The sequence below is a fragment of the Stenella coeruleoalba genome (assembly GCF_951394435.1).
Source record: "Stenella coeruleoalba genome assembly, chromosome: 3".
Taxonomy (NCBI): Eukaryota; Metazoa; Chordata; class Mammalia; order Artiodactyla; family Delphinidae; genus Stenella; species Stenella coeruleoalba.
The window spans coordinates 26,642,159-26,667,468 of NC_137148.1; the positions used below are offsets into that span (position 1 = coordinate 26,642,159).

General features: G+C 36.9%; 1 protein-coding gene across 3 annotated transcripts in view; it reads right to left on the reverse strand.

Annotated features, from left to right (window-relative positions):
- Nucleotides 1-25,310, reverse strand: part of ZFR (zinc finger RNA binding protein) — a 76,031-nt gene that overhangs the window by 29,839 nt on the left and 20,882 nt on the right. For all 3 annotated transcript variants that reach the window (XR_013827443.1, XM_079915664.1, XM_079915663.1), the window contains 10 exons: nt 22,713-22,931; nt 16,476-16,723; nt 14,113-14,304; nt 13,304-13,595; nt 11,377-11,570; nt 9,570-9,689; nt 8,540-8,685; nt 4,438-4,600; nt 2,951-3,156; nt 2,042-2,192 (listed from right to left, as the gene is read on the reverse strand). Coding sequence is in view for 2 of the 3 variants with exons in the window: in XM_079915664.1 (XP_079771790.1) it covers nt 2,042-2,192; nt 2,951-3,156; nt 4,438-4,600; nt 8,540-8,685; nt 9,570-9,689; nt 11,377-11,570; nt 13,304-13,595; nt 14,113-14,304; nt 16,476-16,723; nt 22,713-22,931 (1,931 nt within the window). In the remaining variant the exon portion in view is untranslated. The remainder of the gene's footprint in view (nt 1-2,041; nt 2,193-2,950; nt 3,157-4,437; nt 4,601-8,539; nt 8,686-9,569; nt 9,690-11,376; nt 11,571-13,303; nt 13,596-14,112; nt 14,305-16,475; nt 16,724-22,712; nt 22,932-25,310) is intronic.

Genomic DNA, 25,310 nt, shown 5'->3' on the forward strand with positions numbered 1-25,310 from the left:
ACAAATGAAGACTCCACAGAAATTACACGGATTGTTTACAGCACAGTATCTAGGTTCAAATCCTAGCTCTGCTACTTTACTAATGATATGAAGATGGGCAAATTATTTAACTCCCCTTTACCTGTTTTTATAAAATAGGGACAGTAATTTTATCTAACCTATAGGATTGTTGGAAGAATAAATGAATTAACTATATAAAGCACTTAAAACAGTGCCTGGTACATAGTAATAATTATATAAACATTAACTATGACAATGATGATGATGATAATAAATTCTATTTCTCTTGCTTATCCACTTCTACAGTAAGTACATAGAATGATTTGGAAAGAGTATGCTGCTTTTAGTGTAATTGTTAATTATTTAGTTAGGATATAGTATTTTCTGCTTTGTAGTTTTTTGGGGCTGTGTTGGGTCTTCATTGCTGCGCGCGGGCTTTCTCTAGTTGCGGCCAGTGGGGGCTATTCTTCCTTGTGGTGTGAGGGCTTCTCACTGCTGTGGCTTCTCTTGCTGCAGAGCACAGGCTCCAGGCGCGTGGGCTTCAGTAGTTGCAACATGCGGGCTCAGAAGTCGTGGCTTGCGGACTCTAGAGCGCAGGCTGAGTAGTTGTGGCGCACGGGCTTAGTTGCTCTGCAGCATATGGGATCTTCCCAGACCAGGGCTCGAACCCATGTCCCCTGCACTGGCAGGTGGATTCTTAACCACCACGCCACCAGGGAAGCCCCCCTGCTTTGTAGATTTACTAAACACCACAATTTAGGATCAAGATGTTTCTCGCAAATTATATAATTTTTTCAAAGTCCTCAAACCTCTTCTGAGTCTCCTCTCCTTCATTGCTCTAGCAGCGTCAACAAAGGGTAACAAGTAGACACACAATGACAATTCTCTTGGCTCCTAATACTTAAAAAGACTAATCTACAGTAAGAAACTTCACATCTGGAACAATGGTAATATAAAGCAAACAACAGTAAGTGCCACAGTCGTCAGAGCTCAAGTTTTTTTTTTTTTTGCCATACGCGGGCCGCTCACTGTTGTGGCCTCTCCCGTTGCGGAGCACAGGCTCTGGACGCGCAGGCTCAGCGGCCATGGCTCACGGGCCCAGCCCCTCCACGGCCTGTGGGATCTTCCCGGACCGGGGAACGAACCTGTGTCCCCTGCATCGGCAGGCGGACTCTCAACCACTGTGCCACCAGGGAAGCCCAGAGCTCAAGTTTAATAGCATGCTTCACTATCCCTTTTGGTATCGGTTGCTCTGCTGTGGTCAGGTACTATTTATTCTGACATTACTGTGGAATACATATTACCAATGAAATGTCAATTCTTGGATTTCAAATATCTAAATAAGTTTTATACATTAAGTTATTCAAGAAATCTTTACTTTAAATCCCAGTCTGTGATTCTGACAAGATACTATATAAAAATTTTAAAAATTCAAACTTAAGAAAGTTTTTTTTGTAGGACCAAAAGGGGATATTCTACTAATTGTGCATTGCCACAATTTGCTGAAGAGAGACAGTGAGAGCTAAGACCTACGACTATAACACGTAGAAAACTGAAAGTAATCATAATAAAACTGGGGAAATTCAAATCAGAAAGAGTCTCTATTTTAGTTACTATACTTTATTAAAAACATATATTCAACTAAATAGGCAAGAAGTTCATGAATTCTAAAAATTTAAGCTTGCTTTACATACATGGGCTTTGTTTAAAAAACAAAACAAAAAACCCCCATTTTTTCCCTAAAGTCTCATCTCTTAATGATTCAACTCTTGGAAAAAAGAACAGGAAGAGGACATGTGCTGCAATTTTATATTTTAAAATAAATTAGCAAGATGGCTTCATGCCAAAGAGGAGCACTATAAAACCTAAAAAGACAAAGTAGAAAACAGTTCTACCAATTTGTACAATCAGGAAAAAATTCAATTCGGAAAGTCAAACCAAAACTTTAAAGGCAGGCTTAAGATTAAGCTGAAGCACAGTTAGTCCTGCCAAAAACTTTTGAACCAGACAAGGGGTAAAAATGAACATTTCCAATACTTACAGCAAGCTGCTTGGGTAGGTTTTCTGCAATACGGCTTAATAATGTCTTTGAAGGTTTCTCTGAGCACAGCAAAACAAGGTTGACATTTCTATCTCCTCGGAGAAGTAATCCTTTTGCCAATACTCCCACTCGCAAAACTCCTTTTAAAGCTCTGCAGTGAAATCAAGTTATATTATGACATTTCCCTTCTCAACCAGAACCACGATAATCTCTCAACACACAATAGTAAGTGAAATAACTTTTACACCGTTAAAATTCTCAATCAACTACAGTATAAAAACATTCAATATTTTTAGAAGTGTCCTTCACTTAGATAAGAAATATGGATAAATTAATAAATCAAGAGATAAGTTCTCACAAGGACAACTGCAACGCAAAGGCCATTTAACACTTTTCTGCGTCTCACTTTACAAATTAGAACAAAAGTCATGTTCACTATATACAAAGATATTTCCAAATGGTTAAGGGGAAAATGAAAAGTTATAGATCATAATGCAAACTTGATATGAAAGATGTTGCTAAAGCTTGAGCTTATTCACTTATGGGTCAATGTGTTAAGGAAAAATAAGCTGCTAAAACAAAGAGTAAACAGATGCAACAGATAAATAAAAACTGAAGAGCAGCTAAATGCAATTGAAAACTATAAAGGCTGCTTTGAAAACAGACTTGAAATAGTTTTATATAAATTTAAATAAAATGAGTAAAATTACAAGGTTGGAGACTGTATGAAATTCTGTTATTTTTCATTTCAGCAAAAAACAGCTGAATACATTAAATATCTAACACAAGCATAACACATGTAGACTGACAACAGAGAATTTTCAGTCTTTGTAACTTTTATTTCAAGTATAAGAAGTCCACATAAGGGAAACCAAAATTAAACAAAAGTAAAAAACTCTGAAAACACACCTGTCTTTACCTCCCTCTTTCTTATCATCTCCCTCTTTGCTCTTGCTCTTCTCATGCTCAGACAAGCTGTCTGAAACAAGTTTTAAAGCACGTTCAGTGATAGAAACAATTTTCTGAACTGCCTGTAATTCCTCTTCAGTTGGATAAATGGTTGCATGTTTTGTCATTACATATCGATCATCAGATGAGTCAGGACGACGTAAGGGCTGGAGAAGACAAAAAAGATAACTTCATTAAAAAAAATGCTTCCCAAGCAAAAGTAAATTATTATTTTTCAACTATACATATGTTTGTGACACCTTTTCAATAAAAAGTCAATTATGCAAAATGTCCATTTAAAGCCATCTTTTCCCTTCTTTCCATCTCAGTAAAAACAAACATGTAAACTATGGAAAGTTACACTATCAAGAATGAGTATGCATCTATGTATATATGCATGCTTTGCCTCAAAACAAGTAAAATTATAATACACACCATCTAAGGTTATAAAAATACTTTCTACTCAACTTTAACAACCAGCGATTCTGAAATGTTTTGCTTTTAATAAAACAAGTTTCACAAATACTTATTCTATGGAAAGACAAATGAGAAAGAATAGTTTAAGAGCAGGAATTTGTTGCTGTTTCCTTCTAAGTGCCCTCTATAAAACAGAACAAAGAATAAAAACATCTTGTTTTCTGCAGTCTGAACTTATATGAAATATTCCTCATAACCCAGGTATGTCTTCTTTTTTTTTTGCAGTACGTGGGCCTCTCACTGTTGTGGCCTCTCCCATTGCGGAGCACAGGCTCCGGACACGCAGGCTCAGCGGCCGTGGCTCATGGGCCCAGCCGCTCCGCGGCATGTGGGATCTTCCTGGACCGGGGCACGAACCCATGTCCCCTGCATCGGCAGGCGGACTCTCAACCACTGCGCCACCAGGGAAGCCCAGTATGTCTTCTTTTATCTAGCTTCCACAGAACACAAACTCTCAAGATGCAGCTCTTGCCTACAGTTCTCCTAATACATCCACTGTGTGCTCATCTTGGACCATTTACTTACCCCTTGTCCTGCACTTAATTTAGAAGTAGTGGTAGGTTTTTTTTCATAATTTGAAAAAGGAAAAAAGACTCTAAACCACTGGTAATGGGAAGATAAGAATAATTCTGAAAGCAAAGCAACTGCCTTCAAAATTAGTTGTTCTTGACAATCTAAAGAACAAAGGCAAGAAAATCTCTTATGTGAAAGAAGAGTTGGCAAAAGAAGCTCTGCTCCCTTAACTCATAGTGAAAGTAAGAAAGATGCATGGAAATTCTATGAAGTCCTCATAAATAAGGACACAAGTTGAGAACCTGTAATAAAAGGAGGGAAAATTCTAAATCAGATGAAAAACTTATATTGGGACTTGGATATTATTAGGTCTAAAAATTAGCTCCCCAAACTGTTATCTTCCAATGCTGAGCCAGTCTTACACTTTCACCCCCTATGTAAACAAAGTGGACACTCACTGCAGGCCCCTGTGGCTGAGGAGGCATGCCTGGTCGGACTCCCAGGAGGCCTAGTGGGCCTGGGGGACCATGAGGATAGCCTCCGTCAGGCATTCGGCGGCGATCATCCCAATGATGCTGTTCTTCCTCCATTCTTCTCCAGTACATGTCCTCTTCATAACGTCTGAAACATAGAGAATGATACTGTAAGTCTATAAGAAAAATACAACCCAAGAATTTAAATCAATAATGATATAAAAAGCAATTTAAAAAATAGCCCAAATCAGTCTAGCTTACATCTCTTTTCTCCTACAGTATCTGATTACCTTTATTTGCGTTAGCAGTAAATGGAAGTGAATCCCAGTGAAAAGAGAATAAGTAAACAAAGATAAAAGCAAAACAAAATTTCACAGCCTGAAGACAGGGTTGAAAGAACAAGCACCAGAAACCTCAGAGTTCCTTCTAACCTCTCCCTCTTTACAGGAGACTGTAAACTTAAATGCCTACCTAATGTGACCAGACCAACAATGTGTGTGAGTGAAAGACTCAAAGCATACATTCAGAAATTTTCTTCATGTCTCCAAAGAAATGTGCTCTCTCCTAATTTTTCTAAGAGAGAACTTCTGAAGACTACCTTTAATTTCCTCAACTGATACAGGCAGAGAGACAAAGACACTTCTCTACAATGAGGAAAAACAACTGAGATAAATGGCAACTCACACCGTGTTTCACTTTTGGGGACATGTTAAGGGTGACAGGAACTATGGTAAAGAAGAAAGCACATGCTCTGAGCCACAGCACAGCTATTAATTATTGCCATAAGGGAATACAGATGGTAATACATGGTAAGTGTTGGTTCATGTTGGTATCCAAAAAATACCATGTGTACCAAATGAAACACCCACGGACTGAACTTGGACTGTGGGCAGCTAGTGTGTAGCCTGTGTGTAGCCTCTGTTTTAATAGTCAACATTTTCAGAATCTAATTTCTTTTTTACCATGTCACTCTCTCCTTCTCAGTTCTATCTTTGCTTTCAGCTTCAAACTAGGATACCAATAACTCCCAAGGTAGTCCTGTCTTTATAGCAAAGTTTTGTAACAACTAACTTTTTACCAGACAAATTTGTTTAACACAAAACATAAGAAAGAAGTATGTTTCTCAAGTAGCACTGTAGAAACCACCAATTTCTTCAGTCGGGAATAAGCAGTGCTTTTTAGGTCATCCCACTAAGGACAGGAAGAACCATACTTCTATGTTATTTAGGTCTTGAGCTTGAAGGCTCTGGAAAACCATGTTCATTCCAGTACTGAATACTTTGTTATTACTAAAGCTGTTTATGTTAAATAAGGGCAGGGACCTTTATCCATTGTTTACCAATTCATACTTGGTGTCTAACACACTACGTTCTACTTCCTGGCAAACTGTAAGTGCTTAATAAATATTTGATATAACAATAAAAGAGGAAGTAACTGTGTAATCTAGGTATAGAGAAAAATTTCCAGTGCATTACAAAGGCAGAAACTTCATAAAGAATAAGAAAAATAGATTTAGATACCTAAATAAAAATCGATACATACATAACAACAAAGATTATTTAAAGGTAACATGTTAATAATGTGTTAATAGCTATAAGAAGTATCTGTACAAATCAACAACAGGTAAGTTAAACAAATAAACAGGCAATTCACCACAGAAGAAATGTAAGTGGTTAAGCATGAAATAAAAATTTAATTTGCCTGCAATACAAACAATTAAAGTTGAAACAAAACTGTCTTTCATGTTTCACTCTCTCATTGGCAGAGATTTTAATAAGTTATAGAAGCAGTTCTCAAAGTGTGGTCCAGGGACCCTAGGTGGTTCCTGAGACACCTTCAGGGGGATCCATGACATCAAAATTACTTTCATAATAATAACAAGACATTTGCCTTCTCCATTCTCATTCTCTTATGAGTGTACACTGGAGTTATCCAGAGGCAAAATGTGTTATCACAACCTGTTGAGCAGAGAAGTAGATAGAAAAATCAGGCTACCTTAAGCTAGACATTAAAGAGATTTGAAAAAATATAAAACAATGTCATTCTCATTATTCTGGGGGAGAAATATAGTTATTTTATAGTTAGCATATTATATTTATCCACATTAATAAATATGGTTGATCTAATACTATAATTATCAATATTTAACTACATTTTAACAAACATAAAGTCATTTAAAAATTAATTCATAAATATTTAAACTTCTCAGTTTTCATTTCTAATACAGTAAATGTTGACAGCTATAACCCATATACACAAAAGCTCTTTGGAGTTTTGTAATTATTGAGTATAAAAGGTCCTGAGACCAAAAAGTTTGAGAACCAGTTAAACTATCCAGTACAGGCAAAACGTATGGGTATCTGCCAGTCAAACATTTTCGTTTCTGAGACTTTATTATTAGCAACTAATCATGATTTATGCAATAATATAGCCTCAAGGATGGTCAATGTAATAATTGTAATAGGGAAATACTGTAAAAAACCTAAATATCTAACAATATGTAATTGGTTATAAGGAAAATTTTACATCTGCACAAGAGAATACTATGTAGCCATGGAAAATAAGATAAAATAATTCTAGCTTACTTTTTAAAAGAGTTGGTATGTAAATGAAAAAAGTAGGTTATAAAATACACATATATTATACTTGTTTATATTTATCTTAATTATATTTTAAAACTTGTACACAAATCCTCATAGCAGTAGTATTCATGATAGCCCAAAAGTGGAGATGACACAAATGTCCATCAACTGATGAATAAACAAAATATGATACATACACATAATGGAATATTATTCACCTATAAAAAAGAAGTGCTGATATATGCTATAACATGCATGAACCTTGAAAACGTTATGCTAAGTGAAAGTAGCCAGACACAAAAGACAACATATTTTGTGATTCCATTTATATGAAATCTCCAGAATAGGTGAATCTATTGAGACAAAGTTTATTAGTGGTTGCCTAGGGGGTAGAGGGAGGAGTTGTGGGGGGGAATAAGGATTGACTGCTAATGGGTTTGTGGTTTCTCTTGCAGGTCATGAAAATGTTCTAAAATTGATTGTGGTAATGACTGCACAACTCTGCGAATATAATAAAAACCAGTTAATTGTTACCATTTAAAGATATGCCAATTACATCAGTAAAACGAAACATTTACATATCTCTTGAACATGTTTCTCATTTCTCCTTCCCTGGAGCCTCTGAAGTTTTTATAATAGATGTTTCCTGAGATACAAAAACAAAAACACCCCAAAACCCACACATTATTAATGTCTAGAAGCTACTAAATCTGATATTCTGGATATTTTCATCATGTAACCAAATGTTCTATTTTGCTTGTTTTAAACTGAGGCACTTATTTATAGTATTAAACTATTTATGTATTTAAATATATATAAGATACCATTTCCAACTTAATTCCTAATACCAAGGACACAGTTAAATATTAGAATAGCCAATAACTTAGTTTTAATGCATTTCTCTCCTAGACCTAAGATCTTCCTGAGAAGTGAAAACTAAAAGTATATTAAATAGGGACATCCCTGGTGGTCCAGTAGTAAAGAATCCATCTTACAATGCAGGGTACGCAGGTTCGATCCTTGGTCAGGGAACTAAGATCCCACATGCTGCGGGGCAAGTAAGCCTGCACACCACAACTACTGAGCTCACGCGCCTCAACTACTGAGCTCGCGTGCCTCAACTAGAGAGCCTGCGTGCCGCAAACTACAGAGCCCACACATGCTCTGGAACCTGCGTGCCACAACTACAGAGCCCGTGTGCCCTGGAGCCTGTGTGTCACAACTAGAGAAGAGAAAACCCACATGCCACAACTAGAGAGAAGCCTGTGCGCCACAACGAAGATCCCGCGTGCCACAACGAAGATCCTGCACGCCTCAATGAAGATCCCGTGTGCCACAACTAAGACCTGACAAAGCCAAAAATAAATAAATAAATAAAATAATAAATAAATCTAAAAAAAGTATATTAAATAAATCTGGATTGCTCTGAATGGATGTCACATACTCTGAATAGCTACGTTTTTTAGAAAGGCTAAACCACTTATCGTGCTATTAAAGATACTAACCTCATTTCCATTCTCCAGCGTTCCTCTTCTTCTCTTCTTCGCCAATACTCCTCTTTCTGCATTTGCTTCCTCATTTTCTCTTCTTGAATCTTTCTTGCTCGAATACTGGGTTTTACTTCTACTTGCAGATCTGGATTTACTTTTTTCTGTTAATACAGACAAGATATTTGAAAAACCAGCAACCCCTCCAACAACCTACTACACGTATCTTTAAATTATACAATCCCACATATTCTTTCATCGTAGGGGCTTTTATTTGCAAATTTCCTATTTTAAGAGTAAATGCAGTAAAATAAGTTGAATCAGAGGAAAAATTCAGAATACATTCATAAACATTCTTCTTTCCTTCCCACTCCCAAAATTCTTAGTTGTTAAAGTTTAAAGTTACACATTTAGTATGTAAAACGTACATAACTTAGTGCTAACCAATAAAAGAAATCCTTAGAAGACTGATAGATATTAATTTTCCTTTGTTTGTAAGTAAATGATTCTAGATACCTGAGTGTGGGGTCAAAAAGTTTCTTTTCATATAAATGTATTGCCCTTTAACAGACTATTATTTTAACTTTCACTTCTGTGTTTAGAAAACATGAATCTAGTGCATTAGTCCAACCTAATTAAAAACTTTGAATACACTATTTAGATTTAACTTATCACTTGAAGTGTTTTCAATAAAGAATTCCTCATCTCATAATTCATTTTAGTGGGGATTCTGCCAAGATAAAGGAAAAGAATGGAGACCTGACACTTCTTTCAAACACTTCCTGTGATGCAATTGTCTTTACATGATTACTTGATCCAAATAATGTTATAGCTTTATTTTGCCACTACAAGTAATGAAATATGATATCATTTTTTCCTAAGTATAACAAACTAGTCAATAAAGACTAAACACCTGACTCTATGTGAGACATTACATGCCAGTTCTGGAGTGGGAGTTCATAGACTTAGTTATATTTAGAGGCCTTGTTTTTGAATCTAGAATGTTCCAAGACATATAAAAAGGGAAAACAGCTGAAATTTTACTCACTTTATATTGAAGTCTGTGTCTTCGCCCTTTTAAGTGCATCTCCTTAGCATTGGGATCATTAAAGCTGCACTCGCACAATTTGCAATGGAATCGAATTACTTTTCCTTCATCATTTCGTACCTTGATGTGGAAAAAAAAAAAATTCAAGAATCACAACAGGAATGTTACAGTTGAAGTTTTCAATTATAAACCCTCATGGGTTGTAAATAACTTTTAGAATTTGAAGTGAGAAGAAAACAGGGCTATGTCTATACTTTTTAAAAAGGATAATCTACAGAAATGAACTAAAGGTTAGAATTTTTAACTGTAGCATGCAAGACGTGTTAGCATGTATTTGGCTCTTGTAATTAACTTTTAATACTTGTGTCTATATATAAACATTTAGATTTAAATGCAATTAGATACCTTAAATTCTATAATAAATATTTACTCAATACTTGCTACTGGCCAGGTACTGTTCTTGGAAATGGAGATAAAGATGATGAAAGGCATTATTCACATTTATTTCTATAAAGCCCAAGACTTTATACATGTAACTTTATAGAAAACCAGTATCAATTTTTTTCTAACTGCACAACCAGTTAGGAAGACAAGTAGGCTAGAATGTTATTAAAAAGTCTACAGTGAATTCTAAGTTCAAACGGTGCAAGTTTTAAAAATTGGTTCTGAACTCAATTCTCTGAAGTTTAAGATTATTTTACCCAACATCACTGGCAATTAAGGTGTTCTGGCTGTACATTTTTTTTTTTTTAGACAACCACGTCTTACTCTTTTAAGAGCTATAACTTTAATTAGTTAATTTATTTTTAAAGAACTTTATTAACCTTTAAATGTCCTTTTTTTTGGCTGTGCTATGCACGGCATTGTGGAATCTTAGTTCCCCAACCAGGGATCAAACCCATGCCTCCAGCAGTGGAAGCATGAAGCCTCCATCGCTGGACCACCAGGGAATTCCCAAGAGGTATAACTTTAAATTAAAATTGTATATGAACTACTTTCAAACTGCATAGCCCAATTTTCCACCCTGTAAACAAAGAACTCAATATGTAATTTTTCTTGATGCGGAAAAGGATGAAGGAACAAATAAATACTTGCTAAAAATCTACTGTAGGCTAGGCACTGTGCTAGGTACTTTACTTCATCTAAGCTTTGTAACTTTGCTAGGAGATAACCAAATTTTATAGATGTAGACACTGAAGCTCAGAGAACTTGTTCTCTACAATTGTTCTACAATACAGCAAAAGTAAAGAGTAGGGCTACACCACTGTATGTTAGTCTTTCTGCTAACAGCAAATATTTATCAAGCCCCTCTGACGTTCCCTCATCCTCCATTTATTGAGTTACTTAGTCTGTAAAACAGGAATAGTTTTCTAATCAGCTTGGGAAATCAAATAAACAGTATCTGTTAAATCAGCAACCTTAATTTTACACATGAAACTGACTGTTCGGAAGGAAATATTTGCTGTCTTTGTCATTTCTGCTGCTCACAGTTTTTATTACTTTTTCTGTTCAGAAGAACAGTAGAAGGGTTATATTAAAAGAATGCCTGCCAAATAGATGGAAAGTTACTTCACACCACAGTGATGGCTGTCAGCAGGGAAAGAGAGAAGTTAACAAAAAAATTGTGATGTCACTTAGGCAAGCTTAAAAAAAAAACCTTCAACGAAGATGCCTTTGATATTCCTTTTTAAATAATCTAAACCTAAAATATAATTCAATATAATTATACATGTAAAGCATGCTTGTAACAAAGACACACGTCTTCCCTTTATCTGATCTCACAGCAGTAGTATTCTCAAATCAATACCTCCTCCACATAATCATGGCCCACCGGCTGCACATCACTCTGCAAAGCAGCAAGGGACGCAGGTGTGACTGGTTCTGACACTGTGTCTGGCTTTACTTCCGGGATCTGTACAGCAGTGACAGGAGTGCTTTTAGCACATTCGGTTCCTTTTAAGTCTTCTGTTTTATTTCCTGTTGATTGCAGCTTATTACCACCTAGAAGAGCATAAAAGAATTATAGTGATTTAAATTTTCTTTTTGTATAATGTACGGCTTGATACAACAAGAACTTCAGATAAAGTTCTGATCTTTTCTACCAATTGTCAAACTCCTGCCTGACACAGAGCAGGTCAGAAGTTTGAAAAGCCACGTAAACCACTTGGCTTTTTTATCTTATTAATTAAATACATGTCTGAATTTTCTTTCCCCTTCTCTACGTCCCAATATCCAGTGGTGCTCTCTGTCCCCACCATGGCTCTTACGGGATGGGATGGGGCACTGTCCTAAGTTCTAGTAATATAATAAGAATAAGACAGTGTGGCTGTCTTTGAGGTGCCAACAATTTAAGGGAATATATAAGTCATTAGAGTACAATGTGGCAAGTGCTGTTATAAGTATTAACAGTATTGTGGGAATGTAAAGGAAAGGAGCCACAACCCTTTAAACTGACCCAGTTAAGAATGGCTTTACCAAGGGTGTGACACTTGAGCTGGGCTTTGAAAGAAGAGCAATGAGTATGAACTGTCAGGCAGAAAAAAAGAGAATGATGTCTAAACAGAAACAGTGGTATGTACAAGAAAAGCACAAAAACATGGCGTTAAAAAGACTATGGGGCTTCCCTGGTGGCGCAGTGGTTGAGAGTCCGCCTGCCAATGCAGGGGACGCGGGTTTGTGCCCCGGTCCGGGAAGATCCCACATGCCGCGGAGCGGCTGGGCCCGTGAGCCATGGCCGCTGAGCCTGTGCTCCGCAATGGGAGAGGCCACAACAGTGAGAGGCCCGCATACCACAAAAAAACCCAAAAAACCAAGGCAGTGGCTCTGAAGAGGAAACAACACTTTTTGGAGAAATACTGTAGTGACAGAAACAAAAGGACTAGATAAACGACTGGAAGAGGCAATAAATAAGAAGAAATGATGTCAGTGAAGTTCTCCATGTGAAAAAGCAGCAGTTTATGAGATTATTTCATGGTACTCTTGTGATGAGATAAAAAGTTAGAATGAGACACTAGTAGGCATCAACAGAACCATACAGATAGTGACCAGTAAATACCTAAAATATGGCTCTAGAACTCAGGTGGGGGTTTTGAATTGGCCCAACTGAGTTTAAACTCACTGCATACACAGTGGAATAGATGAGACCACTCATGAATACTAGGTAAGTGAGATGAGGGCCAAAATCAGAATCTTAGGAACACCACCAGTTAATGAACATGAAGGCAGGAGAACCAATAAAGATACCCGAGGAAGAGGTGAGTGGACATGGAATAGAGACAGAGACATATCTTAAGCTTTAAGGTATAGCAGTCAACTGTGTCAAATGTTAGAGAGGTCAAAAGCATGAAACAGAAAACTGGCCACTCAATCAATCAGGCAAGTAGGTCTTTGGTGACTCCTGAAAGCAGTTTCAGAAAAGCACAGAGTCGAAACACTGTAAGAGACTGAGGACTGGATAGTAAGTAGAGAAAATAAGAATTAGGTTAGCAGCCTGAGAAATGGGAAAATATATACATATATTTTTTTAAGATTATGAAAGACACAGGTATACCTGCTGGCTGAAGAAAAGGGAACTGAAAAAATTTCAAGAAAAAAATACAGATATATGATTGAATAAGGTCCCAGGAAAGGAGAAGACTGATACAACAGCAAAAGTAGAAGGGTTAGTCCTGGAATGGAAGAGAAACATCACTTTAACAGAGTTAGAAGGAACACAGAGAATCTTCAGTACTTGCCAACAAAGTTTATTTTGGGTGTAGATGTTTTCTTGGCAGCCATATTTGCAGGCACTGCTGATACTTTAGCGTTGGCTGTGCTATTAAGAGACGAGTTTCCTGTAGTTGTAAGACCTTTCACTGAAGAAGTTGCAATTGATGAAGTATTCACAGTACAATTGCTTGCTGCAATGCTTGAAGGAGAGGCAGTTGGTTTTGAAGCAGACACGGCTGTTGAAGAAGTAGCTTGGCTAACAACGTTTGGTTCTGTTGAAGGAATGGGTTTGCCAAGTTTTGTGTGTAATTTAACCACCTACAAAATAAAAGCATATTTATTTGTCAGGAAACTCAGAGAATATAAAAGTTTTTAAAAAAGTTTGTCTAAAAGACACTATAAAATGAAAATCTTAACTATATTTTTCTTTTTTGTATTTTTTGTTATACATTTTTAGATAAAAACTTATTACTTTCAAAATAATCTCCATGAAGCAGATATGGATACATATTCCATCTACCACCAGGTAAGGAAATGACTTGGCCACATGCTTACCAACCTAGTTGTAAGCATGACAAAAGGCAGAAAACAATCACATGACTCAATTTCCAGTTGGTGGAAAAAAACGATCTAGTTAAATTTAAAGAAGAAAGGTCTCCAGTCTTTCCTTCCTTAAGCAAAGAGTATTTGATGTCACCTTTATATACATGTAAGCAAGGTGTATAATGCACTCAAAGTTTTCAAATTTTGAAGCCACCTTTACTTTAAACCCCCCACTGAAAAGGGAGAAGAAAACAGAGTAAGACATAAGGGTGTGTGGGAAAAAAACACCTACTTTCTGATGCTTAGCACCACGAATGTGGGCAGCATACGCATCTGCTCCTGTACAAGACACATCGCAGAGCTCACAACGTAGCTGATTTTGAGTCCCACGAGTGGAGTTGTTGCTGCTGCTGGTATTCTGTGAGGCTTTCAATGCAGCTTCTTTTTTTTTATGTTTCTGCCCTTCTAAATGTTCTTTGTAAGTCTGTTTCAAACAAAAAGAATAAATTTTGCTTCACTAATTTTCTATCTACATCATTTGAAATTATTCAATTCTCAAATCTCTAATACTCATTAAAAAATCAGCACTACACATTTTTTAAATGCAACTGAACAACAGCATGTGGTTTCCCTACATATGTATCAGTGGTTCTCTGTACCTTGTTTTCCAAGAATACATTTACCTAACACTTTCTTTTATTTTTCAAACACAGAATGCATTTTCACATAGGATCTGTGTTAGAATCCATGCCACCCTAAACAAAAGCCTATTTAAAATATTTAACAGCCAAAATTTTATCTCTTTCGAAGGAAAAATAGTATTATTGTAATACTAGCCATCAAAATAGTGAAATTATACATTAAAAATTGTCTTCAGGGCTTCCCTGGTGGTGCAGTGGTTAAGAATCCACATGCTAATGCAGGGGACATGGGTTCGAGCCCTGGTCCGGGAAGATCCCACATGCTGCAGAGCAACTAAGCCCGTGCGCCACAACAACTGGGCCTGCGCTCTAGAGCCCACGAGCCACAACTACTGAGCCCGTGCGCCTAGAGCCTATGCTCCGCAACAAGAGAAGCCACCGCAATGAGAAGCCCACGCACTGCAACCAAGAGTATCCCCTGCTCGCTACAACCAGAGAAAAGCCGGCACGCAGCAACAAAGACCCAATGCAGCCAAAAATAAAAAACAAAACAAAACAAAAAACCATTAAAAAAAATCGTCTTCAATGCAGATGACTGAAGAAGGTAGCTTTATTAAAATGAGAGGAGGTCAATAAGGACTGCTGGGTAGTTTGTTTTTTCTTGAGTGGGGCTAGATAGTTACTCTTTCCTGTATTATTTAAAAAATTGTTTTAATACAGACATATGATTAGCATAAAATTATATATACAGCATAGAATCTCAGAGCTCGATGAGACTTTGGAGATTAACTAAAACAACAATTTTCTAAATTTTAAACAAGAGAATCCTTCCTCAAAATGAAATCTTGTGCACAAGTAAGGAAAGTTACTGTTTTTGAAACAAACGAGGAAGGCATAAGACCTAGCCATCTGATTCTCCTCTCACTATCTGCGGCAGTCTAAAGTGGCTCTGTGAAGCAGTCGGAACCTCAATTATTTAGGACAAGTCCTCATTACAGAACTGAGGAAACAAAAGCCCAAAGAAGTTAAGGTCTCCAAGTTGCCCAGGGCCACAAGTTAGTTGCAGAGAGGACTGGAACCATGGTCCCTTATATACCAACTTATTCTCCCTCCTTATGTCTACACTAGACTCTAACTCACTCTACCTCACCACCTCAATGGTATTTTTCTCTAAGGCTCGTTAATCCCTTATGGCACTGCCTCTGACTTGCAGAAGTACCCTTGGCCTGTTCTTGTGTAACCATCCAGCTCCCCCAGATCAATGGTCAGCCTTATATATATACTCATTCTAAATGCTGCAATTAACCTATCACCCTACAGCCATGGTCTATCCTTTTACATGGTACCACATATTCAACAAGTCTCTTATGGTTTGCATTTGCCACTCTTAGCATCATTACCTTTAAAACAGTCACTACTGAGTAAGATACACTCCTCAAATCCTAAAACCAACATTCTTGTTCCAGTTCAGGTTTAATCTTGGGTTGCTGCAAACATTCCCCACCTGTCTCCTCTCCCCCAACCAAGTAATCACAATGAACCTGTTTCCTATCATACTGAAAATAGGAAAAAAGAAGGTTTTATGTTACTAGCCACATATATTAAAATATTCCCTAATTTGGTGTAACTCAGCAAATGCTGGTAACTGAAAATACCCTACAAATTCTGTTTTGAAAAGTAGACAGAACTAATCTAGTAAATTAAAAAGAAGGTACACAGGTTGGGCAAGGGTGGGAGTGGATATAACTGGAAGAAACTACTAAAGAGTCAAAATCTGATCTTTTCAAATACTATGCCTTTTGTCCACCAAACTGCTTATCAAAGTTTAATACGAAAACTAGATACCCTTAAATAAAGTATTAACAAATAAAGTTGGGAAGGAAGCTGAACTCACTAGATTTTATAAATAGATTCTTCCCTAAATCACTTATTTTAAGTTTACCAACAGGAAAAAAAACAAAAAACAAAAAACCCAACCACTGAAGACTCATGGTAAAGCATACAACATAAGTACCTGTGGTCCAGCACAGCTGATCTTACAAACATCACAATAGTGAATCTGGGGTGGTTTGGGAGGCTGTTTTGGTTTCAGTTGTTTATTTTGGAATGGTGCTTTTTTAGTGAAGGTGGTCCCTGTCCAAGCAGCTGTTGCAGCAGCTGCTGCCGCCGCCGCCGCCGCCTGCTTCTGTTGCTGCTGCTGTTGTTGGTAGTAGGAGGATGCAGCTGAATAGACGGCTGCTTCGTAACCTGAATAAGATGTACCTTACAGATAAAATCAAACAAAGGTTATATTACATAATTATAAAAGGCCAAGATAAATGCTGTGAATGTAAATCCAATAAATGCTGCTAATAAAGGTAGGTTTTCATGTGCCTATTTACAAAACCTGGGGAAAAAAAATCTCACTTATCTTCCTTTTAATGTAAGTCAACCAACATAGTATTTACGCAATACGTGCCAGGTGTCATGGAGATATGAAGTAAGAATAAGACTTGGACACTGCTTTCAAGAAGGCTTATAGTTCCGTTGGAGGGAAGTGATAGGCTTGATAAACTTATGTGGTTATAGAACCTATTATTAGTATTTCCCCAAGCAGAATTCCTCTGAATAATTTGGGAAGTGCTGGATTTGAGGAAGAGTCTGAACTAGGATACTAGAAAGGAAAAAAGAAGGAAGTCATGAAAGTAAGATTTTACATGCTTGGTGGCTTAGAGGATAAAATATGTGAAAGAAGAGGAAAACACACAAAGATGACACCAAGATTCTGAATCCCAGGGACTGACTGATGGGTTGTGCAACCAATAAAAGCAAGGAGCTGATAGAAGCTGGTCTGGAGAGGCAAGGTGAATAAAGCTTAGCAGAAGTCCATAATATGGAGTTGGAGTTCAGATGAACATCTAGGACGACAAAGAAAAGATTTTGAAATAAAGAACCAAATACACTGGTTCTCATCTTCCAAAAGGTGAAAAAGCACTGAATTTTCTGGTTAAATGTATGGATTCTATCCATTTCCATTGTTCAAAGTCTTTGATGAGTAACACATTAGACTAGTTATTGATATAATATATACATGGTGTATGGTTATGATTATGTTATCACAAAACTGGAAAACTTACTGCTTCCTAAACTAAGATCTCTGGAAATTTGCTGGACTCCCTAATTATCATCCTTTCCCCTAAAGTGGAAATGAGTGGGCCAAGAGTTAAGGCTCAAGAGAGAGATTCCTAGTTGCCATGATGGCACAGGAGAACGACTTAAGGAAAACTGAACTTTTTGGTATCTCAAATGCAGGCTGCTATATACTGAGGAGTAAAGACTTATGACACATTGACTCCAATATATATTACACACACAGGGGAGAAAATAAGAATTGGAAAGGTGAAGGTTAAGATGCATGGGAAATCAGAATCATAGGAATCTGAAAGCGGACAGATTGAGAGAGAGAGAGAGAGAGAGAGAGAGAAAGTAGTTGGGCAACTTTTATGAAAAACCTTCATAGACTTTTATGTCAGGTTATTAAATTATATAAATGCTTACGAAGATATAAAGAAAGAAAATGTGGTAACGAAGAAAACACCTAAAAATGAAAGTAGAAAGAAGCAGGTAAACACATCAATAATAAGCATATGAACAGAGTTCTAAAAATTAGAAAACACTTGGTATAATTGGTTAAAAGAAAAATTCTATAAAAATCAATAAATTCTTTGTCAGTCCTACCAGTGGCCTCTATTACTGAAGTTTGTGATAAAAGAATATAATTAAGCTCACAGCCAAATACTTGCACATTTATAGTCGGAAACATGTACAGTTTAAATTTCGCTCTTTAAACAACACCATAAAATTGTCTGATTTTTAAAATAACAAAGCTACTTGCGGATTATTACTGGTTAGGACCATAATTTCTATATAAAATCTTTATTAATATAAAATTTCCAAATGACTAGTTGTGTGTAGGAACTGTAAACATGCCACTTAAAATATAACTTCAGGAATTATGTATCAAGAAAATAAAAAGGAGAATAAGGGCAGCAGCATCCTACAATGCTGGATGACCAGGACTTCTAGGGTTTTTTTTTTGTTCCTTTGGCAGCACCTCTCACGGCTTGCGGGATCTTAGTTCCCCAACCAGGGATTGAACCCAGGCCTACAGCAGTGAGAGCGCTGAGTACTAACCATTGGAAATGCCAGGGAATTCCCTAGGTTTAAAATTGAGAATTCACAATATGGGAGGCAGTGTTCCAGACACAGTGAAGTCTCACAACAGAACTATAAGTTAGGTATTGCAGGTATTACTATACTTACTTTAGAGATGAAAAAACTGAGGCTAAGAGATCATAAGGTCCTCTGTGTTATTTAAACAACAAAAATCACTAGGTTAAGCATAATATTTACAAAATAACCTCCTTCATTTGTACACATGTAGTCTAAAACTAATAAAAAGGTAAGCTTAATTATAGCTTACTACTTAGCTTTTTAAAAAAAAATCAAAGCATAAACTGAAAGGTAGGCTGAAGGTTCTGGAATTCTGCTAAGGAACACCTTTAAGTCTCCTATAACTACTAGGAAACAAACGTACATTTCTTATAAAGCACTATGGGAAAATAAATATAAGGATGTGTCTCTAAATTAAGTAAAAGCTCAATCTGGAAATGCTAAAACAGTTTCACTTAAAAAGCACCTTTATTATAAATACCTGTCAATTAGAAAGTTGCATAATTATAGCAGTTAAAATGTAATTTTTAAAGGTATGGTATCAGAAACAAAAATTATCACTTCAACAGTAAATGCATCATACTACAAGTCATCATTTCATAGGTACCAATACTCTAGAACTCATTTTTAATGAGATAAGAAGAATAGCTGACTTAAGTTGTAGCTGATATAAAATTGCAGATACAGAATTCAGAAGCCCTAATAATGATCTCTCTGGATGGCAATTTCACATTGTGTATCACATGTTCCTTAAAAAGTGTATATACTCTGATGTAACAGTTCCAAATCTAGGAATTTATCCTAGGGAAACAACTGGCAAACACACAAATCTTTACATAAAAGGATGTTTACCTAGTGTCGTTTCTAGTTTTTCCTTAATATGAAACTAAGTGTCCCCAAAAAGAACCTTTAAAATGTGGTACATGCATACAATAAGACAGTATTAGTCATTAAAAACTATGTTTTTCTAAGCATAGATCTTGGTTTCTAAATACCAATGCCATGCAGAAACCAAGGCGCTCCTTTGTGAAATGGCTAATTGTGAGTCTAGGGCAGGAAAGGCTCAAAGTTTGTTGTGGTTTTGCATTTTATTTATTCCTTAATACACTGTCTTGTTCTGCGCAGGATTTAGGGTGATATGGGCAATTTCAGTTCTTATCTCTTGATGTTTTGTTGCATCTTGGCTGTTAGAAGCCTAGCTACTGAATTTTAAAAATATTTTTTTATTTCTCAGAGGTTTTTTATCTCTTACCCTATGTCAAATGCTATGCTGGATGCTAGGGATACAATGGTGAATCAGGCAGAATAACATCTTACTGTGCCAGAAAGGAAAGAAGTGCTCAAAGACAAATGATGCCAAATTCAAAAGACTCAGAGTTGGTTTGAAAAGGATCCCACTGGCCAAATTTGGGACACTGTGTGCCTCAGAAAGAAAAATGAAAGCAATGGATACTACACTGAATAAAAAAGGAGCCCACAGTAATACTAAAAAAGAAGGGGTGAGGGGACTCCTTTTTAGGGAAGAATGTCTAAGAATCCAAATCCTTTTACATTGATTCTTAGTAAAAGGATTTTGCATTCACCATTGGAGAACCTGATTCAGTTACTGAGATTTTCATAGGATCTAACACCTTAGAGAGAAAGGTAGTTGAGCAATAGGCCCACAGATTACTTGGTTAATTATAAAATGGAAAAAGGTAACTTTACAATGGAAAGATCTGGTAGTCACCACTTTAATCAGTGATTATACTTGGCACCATCAATAAGGAATAAACTGACATTTATTTTGTGCACCTGATGTGCTGAAATGTAATGCTCACATAGGTAATTTAATTAACTAAAAAGCTGCCAGAATCTAAACATAAAAGCAATCAGGTAAATCTAGATTGTGGGATATTCTACAAGACTGGTCCGAACTCTTCAAAAACATCAAGGTCATGAAAGACAAGATAAAAACAGGGGTTATTCTACATTAAAGGAAACTGAAACTAACAACCAAATACAACCCATAGTCCTTGACTGGACCCTAAATTTAAAACAAAGCACAAACACAAATACATTAACCACAGAGAAAGCCCAGCCATAAAAGACATTTGTGGACAACTGGAGAAAATTTATTAGATAATATCCATGTCCAATTCCTTATCTGAATTGTGGCTATATAAAAGAATGCCCCTATTCTTAGGAAATACATGTGGAAGAATTCTAGGCAAAGCACCATGTTGCCTGCAACTTATAAAACACTGCTGAACCATTTGAAAATATGTTTAAAGAGAGGCGAGATAAAGCAAATGTATTAAAATAATACTTGGTGAGTCTAGGTAAATGTTGTGCGGGCATTTGTTGTACTATAATATTTTTTCACTTTTCTGCAGAATTAAAATTTTCTAAAATTGGGGAAAAAACATGAAACCAAGGAATGGTATATTTCTATACTTAGAAAGAACATTCACAATGAGGAAAGGAGTTTACACTACAGTAGATACAAGACAAATTCATTTTTATAAAGAAACCATGTTTATATATGCATAGTCCCATGGAAGAAAGTCTAGAAGGACATGCACTAAAATGTTAATGGTAATTAATGTCTAGGGGTAGATGTCTAGTAATTTAATTTTTTCTCCTTTTTTAATCCATACTTTCAAGGTTTAAAATGATGTATTACTTACATAATAAAGCAGTAAATAAAAATAATTATCTTCATTCTGTGTAAGGTATATTCAAGCAACTGAGAGAGACAAACACTGAGACAGAGAAAAGATAGTGGGAGAAGGAGCACAGTCAAGAGAGAAACAAGGAGTAGGAAAGGATACTATCGTATTCCTTATTTTGTTAAAGCTAATGTGGATTTTTTTTTTAGTGTCCAAACAGATTTCATTGAAATAACTCCATTTACACTTATAACTAGCTAATCAGAGAAAGGCAGAAAAGTTGTAACTGGGCAATCCCGAATAACAACATCTCCTCATGCCAGTTCATTTCCACATGGCTGTCTTAATTAACTTATAAATGTGTTCCCATTGCTCCCCTTCTTGAGATCTCCTCTTTAGCACCCTGTCTGCCCACAGGATAAACACAGACACCACAGCAGACCCTACAAAACTTTCCACACTGACATTTCCAGCCTCAGCTCCTGATAGTTACCCCATGTATCCTGTATTCCAGCACAATAACTGTTGATCCCAAATACATCATGCCTGCCTGATTTCTATCCCTAGCACCAAGCACAGGATTTGACATAGGGTAAGAGATAAAAAAATCTCTAAAAAATAAAAAAATAGTTTAGAAATTCAGTAGCTAGGCTACCACAAAAACATCAAGAGGTAAGAAATGCAACGGCCTATGTCACCTTAAATCCTCCATGGAACAAGACAGCATATTAAGGAATAAATAAAATGCAAAACAACAACAAACCATGCAGTAATACAAGGCTAAGTGTCTTCAAAAAAGCCATGTGTGACTTTCATCACTGCAACACTACAAAGTACCTCAGCTGGAAATTAGGAAGAGCAGTGGGCACAGCAAGAAGGTTTTAGTAATTATTCTTCTCCAGGGAAAATATATGATTATTTAAGGAAAATAAATCTGCTCTGTCCTTCCAAGAGATGTGTTATATAACCATCATCTTATGGATGTTTATAAAGGCCCCCAATATTTTCAAGGTTACTTATTCCTGAGGATAAATATGAAGATATAGCTTCTTGAGAGCTGGAAAAAACAATATAAAGAATCTGTCAGTGGTTATTTCCTGAAGTTAACTTTGAACTTTCAAACTCATTTGGAAAAGTCAGACAGGAAATGACCCTGTAGAATACTAGGTGTTATTTTATCTAATTAATAAAAAACAAACCAAAAAAACTCTTACAACTTCGATTATGGTTCATTTGTCACATTATGCACATATATTTGTATTAACGCCTATCAATTAATCCAATTCTTGCTACTGGGAGTAAGATCATTCCATAGAAAATCAAGATAGTTTCTTGGTGAGTCTCTTTTTAATTTGGTTACTCATTTAAACACAGTTTATCAGCCTTACCAGAATAAGTAACTGCCGTGGTACTATAAGTAGCACTCTGGGTATAGGACGGCACCACAGTAGCTGCAGCTGCTACTGGCTGTACGGTGGAGGATACAGGATAAATGGAGAAAGTAGTGGTAGCTGGACTTGGTGTGGCTGGTTTTATGGCTGTCACTTGTCGAGTTTGCTGGGCTTGTGTATACTGAGTTGCACCTTGGCTATAACCTGCTTTAGGGGCTAAATTGGGAAAGAGACATCAGAAAATTAGAAGGGTGAACCACTATAGTTACTGTACCAGTATCCTAGAAAAAAAATGTAAACATCATTAACTGTAAATTTTATGTTAGCAATTTCTTCTTGATAAAATTCTTATCACCAACTTAATAAAATATAGCATCTGTATAAATTTACTATCCCTCCACATATGCTTTTTACATATTTCCAAAATGACATTGTTCAAAATTTCCAACTAAAACACCAGCACTATTTAAAACATGTTAGCAATAAACAAAGTTTTTAGAAAAGGGTATGTGTGTGTATGTGTGTATTTGGGCTAGTCAGTCTACTTGAGAGTTATGCTTAATATTGGGAACAGAATAGAGAGAGCCTCAAAGTATAATTTAAGTCACAGTGAAGTTTTCAATGTTTAATTACATGGAACTTTTTCATATACTATTCATGGCATTTTACTGATTTTATCCATAGTGAACTTCAATCTAATTACAACCCACAAGGTGCTACTGACTTAATTCTTCAAATGTCAATAGCATGAGTCAGCTGTTCTTAAATGGCTACCATTAATGTCTCTGCTAAACTTTCCACTGCCCCTGAACATATTAAAACAAATGTATACTTTAAGAATCTATGAGACTTATTATCACTAAATTAATAATTAATCTGTTATTAATAATCAGTAAAGCATACAAATGTAATTTTCTGAGAAAGGCCCAAATATCAGGGGCCAAACTCATTTCATGACTAGTTAAGTAAAAGTATTTGAAATAAATAGCACTTAAGAGTTTATAAAACTTTTCCTACACATAGCATGAAATTTGATCCACACAACATATAGAAGAGTACAACATTTTACCAAAAAACCCTGATGTCCAGGAGCTAAATGATTCACAGAAGTCACATGGTCAATGTCAGAGTTCAGACTACACCAAGGTCTTCTGACTCTTAGATCACTTTAGTACTCTTAAGCACAATCTATTTAACCTTGGTAACTAATCAGGAAGTTCATTATAGTTCACTGTACCCACAAATCATTAGAAAAGAGACGATAAGAAAAGTCAGGGTCATTATAATGCAAAATATTTTTAAACCACTTTTAAGGGACTCATAAAATCAATCTTAGAACTAAAAGTACCCTAGAAAGATCTGAGTCAGGACTTCCCTGGTGGCACAGTGGTTAAGAATCCACCTGCTGGGCTTCCCTGGTGGCGCAGTGGTTGAGAGTCCACCTGCCGATGCAGGGGATGCGGGTTCATGCCCTGGTCCGGGAGGATCCCACTTGCCGCGGAGCGGTTGGGCCCGTGAGGCGTGGCCGCTGGGCCTGCACGCCCGAAGCCTGTGCTCCACAACGGGAGAGGCCACAACAGTGAGAGGCCAGTGTACAGAAAAAAAAAAAAAAAAAAAAAAAAAAAAAAGAATCCACTTGCTAATGTAGGGTACATGGGTTTGAGCCCTGGGCTGGGAAGATCCCACATGCTGCGGAGCAACTGAGCCTGTGCACCACAACTACTGAGCCTGAGCTCTAGATCCCGCGAGCCACAACTACTGAGGCTGTGAGCCACAAATACTGAAGCCCATGCGCCTAGAGCCCACGCTCCGCAACAAGAGAAGCTACCACAATGAGAAACTTGTGCACCAAAACAAAGAGCAGCCCCTGCTCGCCACAACTAGAGAAAGCCCGTGCACAGCAACGAAGACCCAATGCAGCCAAAAAATAATAAAATAAAATAAATAGTAATAAAAAAGTATTACTCAAAAATAAATCAGGGCTTCCCTGGTGGCGCAGTGGTTGAGAGTCCGCCTGCTGATGCAGGGGACACAGGTTCGTGCCCCAGTCCGGGAAGATCCCACATGCCACGAAGCGGCTGGGCCCGTGAGCCATGGCCGCTGAGCCTGCGCGTCCGAAGCCTGTGCTCCGCAACGGGAGAGGCCACAACAGTGAGAGGTCCGCATACCGCAAAAAAAAAAGAAAAAAAAAAAAAAATTAAAGTAAAGGAGTTGCTATTTTTCAGAACTAAGAGAGCTTTGCTTTAAAAGTTCTCAATTAAATCTCTATGAAAAAAACCTATCTTTTAAAGACTACAAATATGTAGGCTTCTTTGCAAACAAAATACTTCCTGCATTCAAACCATTAATACATACTGTAATATCAATGGCTGGTAACGGAACCAACTGTCATTACAGATCAGAGAAAGATGAGTTAAAAGTATGGGTCCACAGGAATTCCCTGGCAGTCGGAGTGGTTAAGACTCCGAGCTTTCACTGCTGAGGGCCCGGATTCAATCCCCGGTTGGGGAACTATTAATCCCACAAGCTGCACGGCATGGCCAAAAAAAAAAGGGTCCACAAAATGGAAACCATACTAGGGCCTCCACTAGTTAC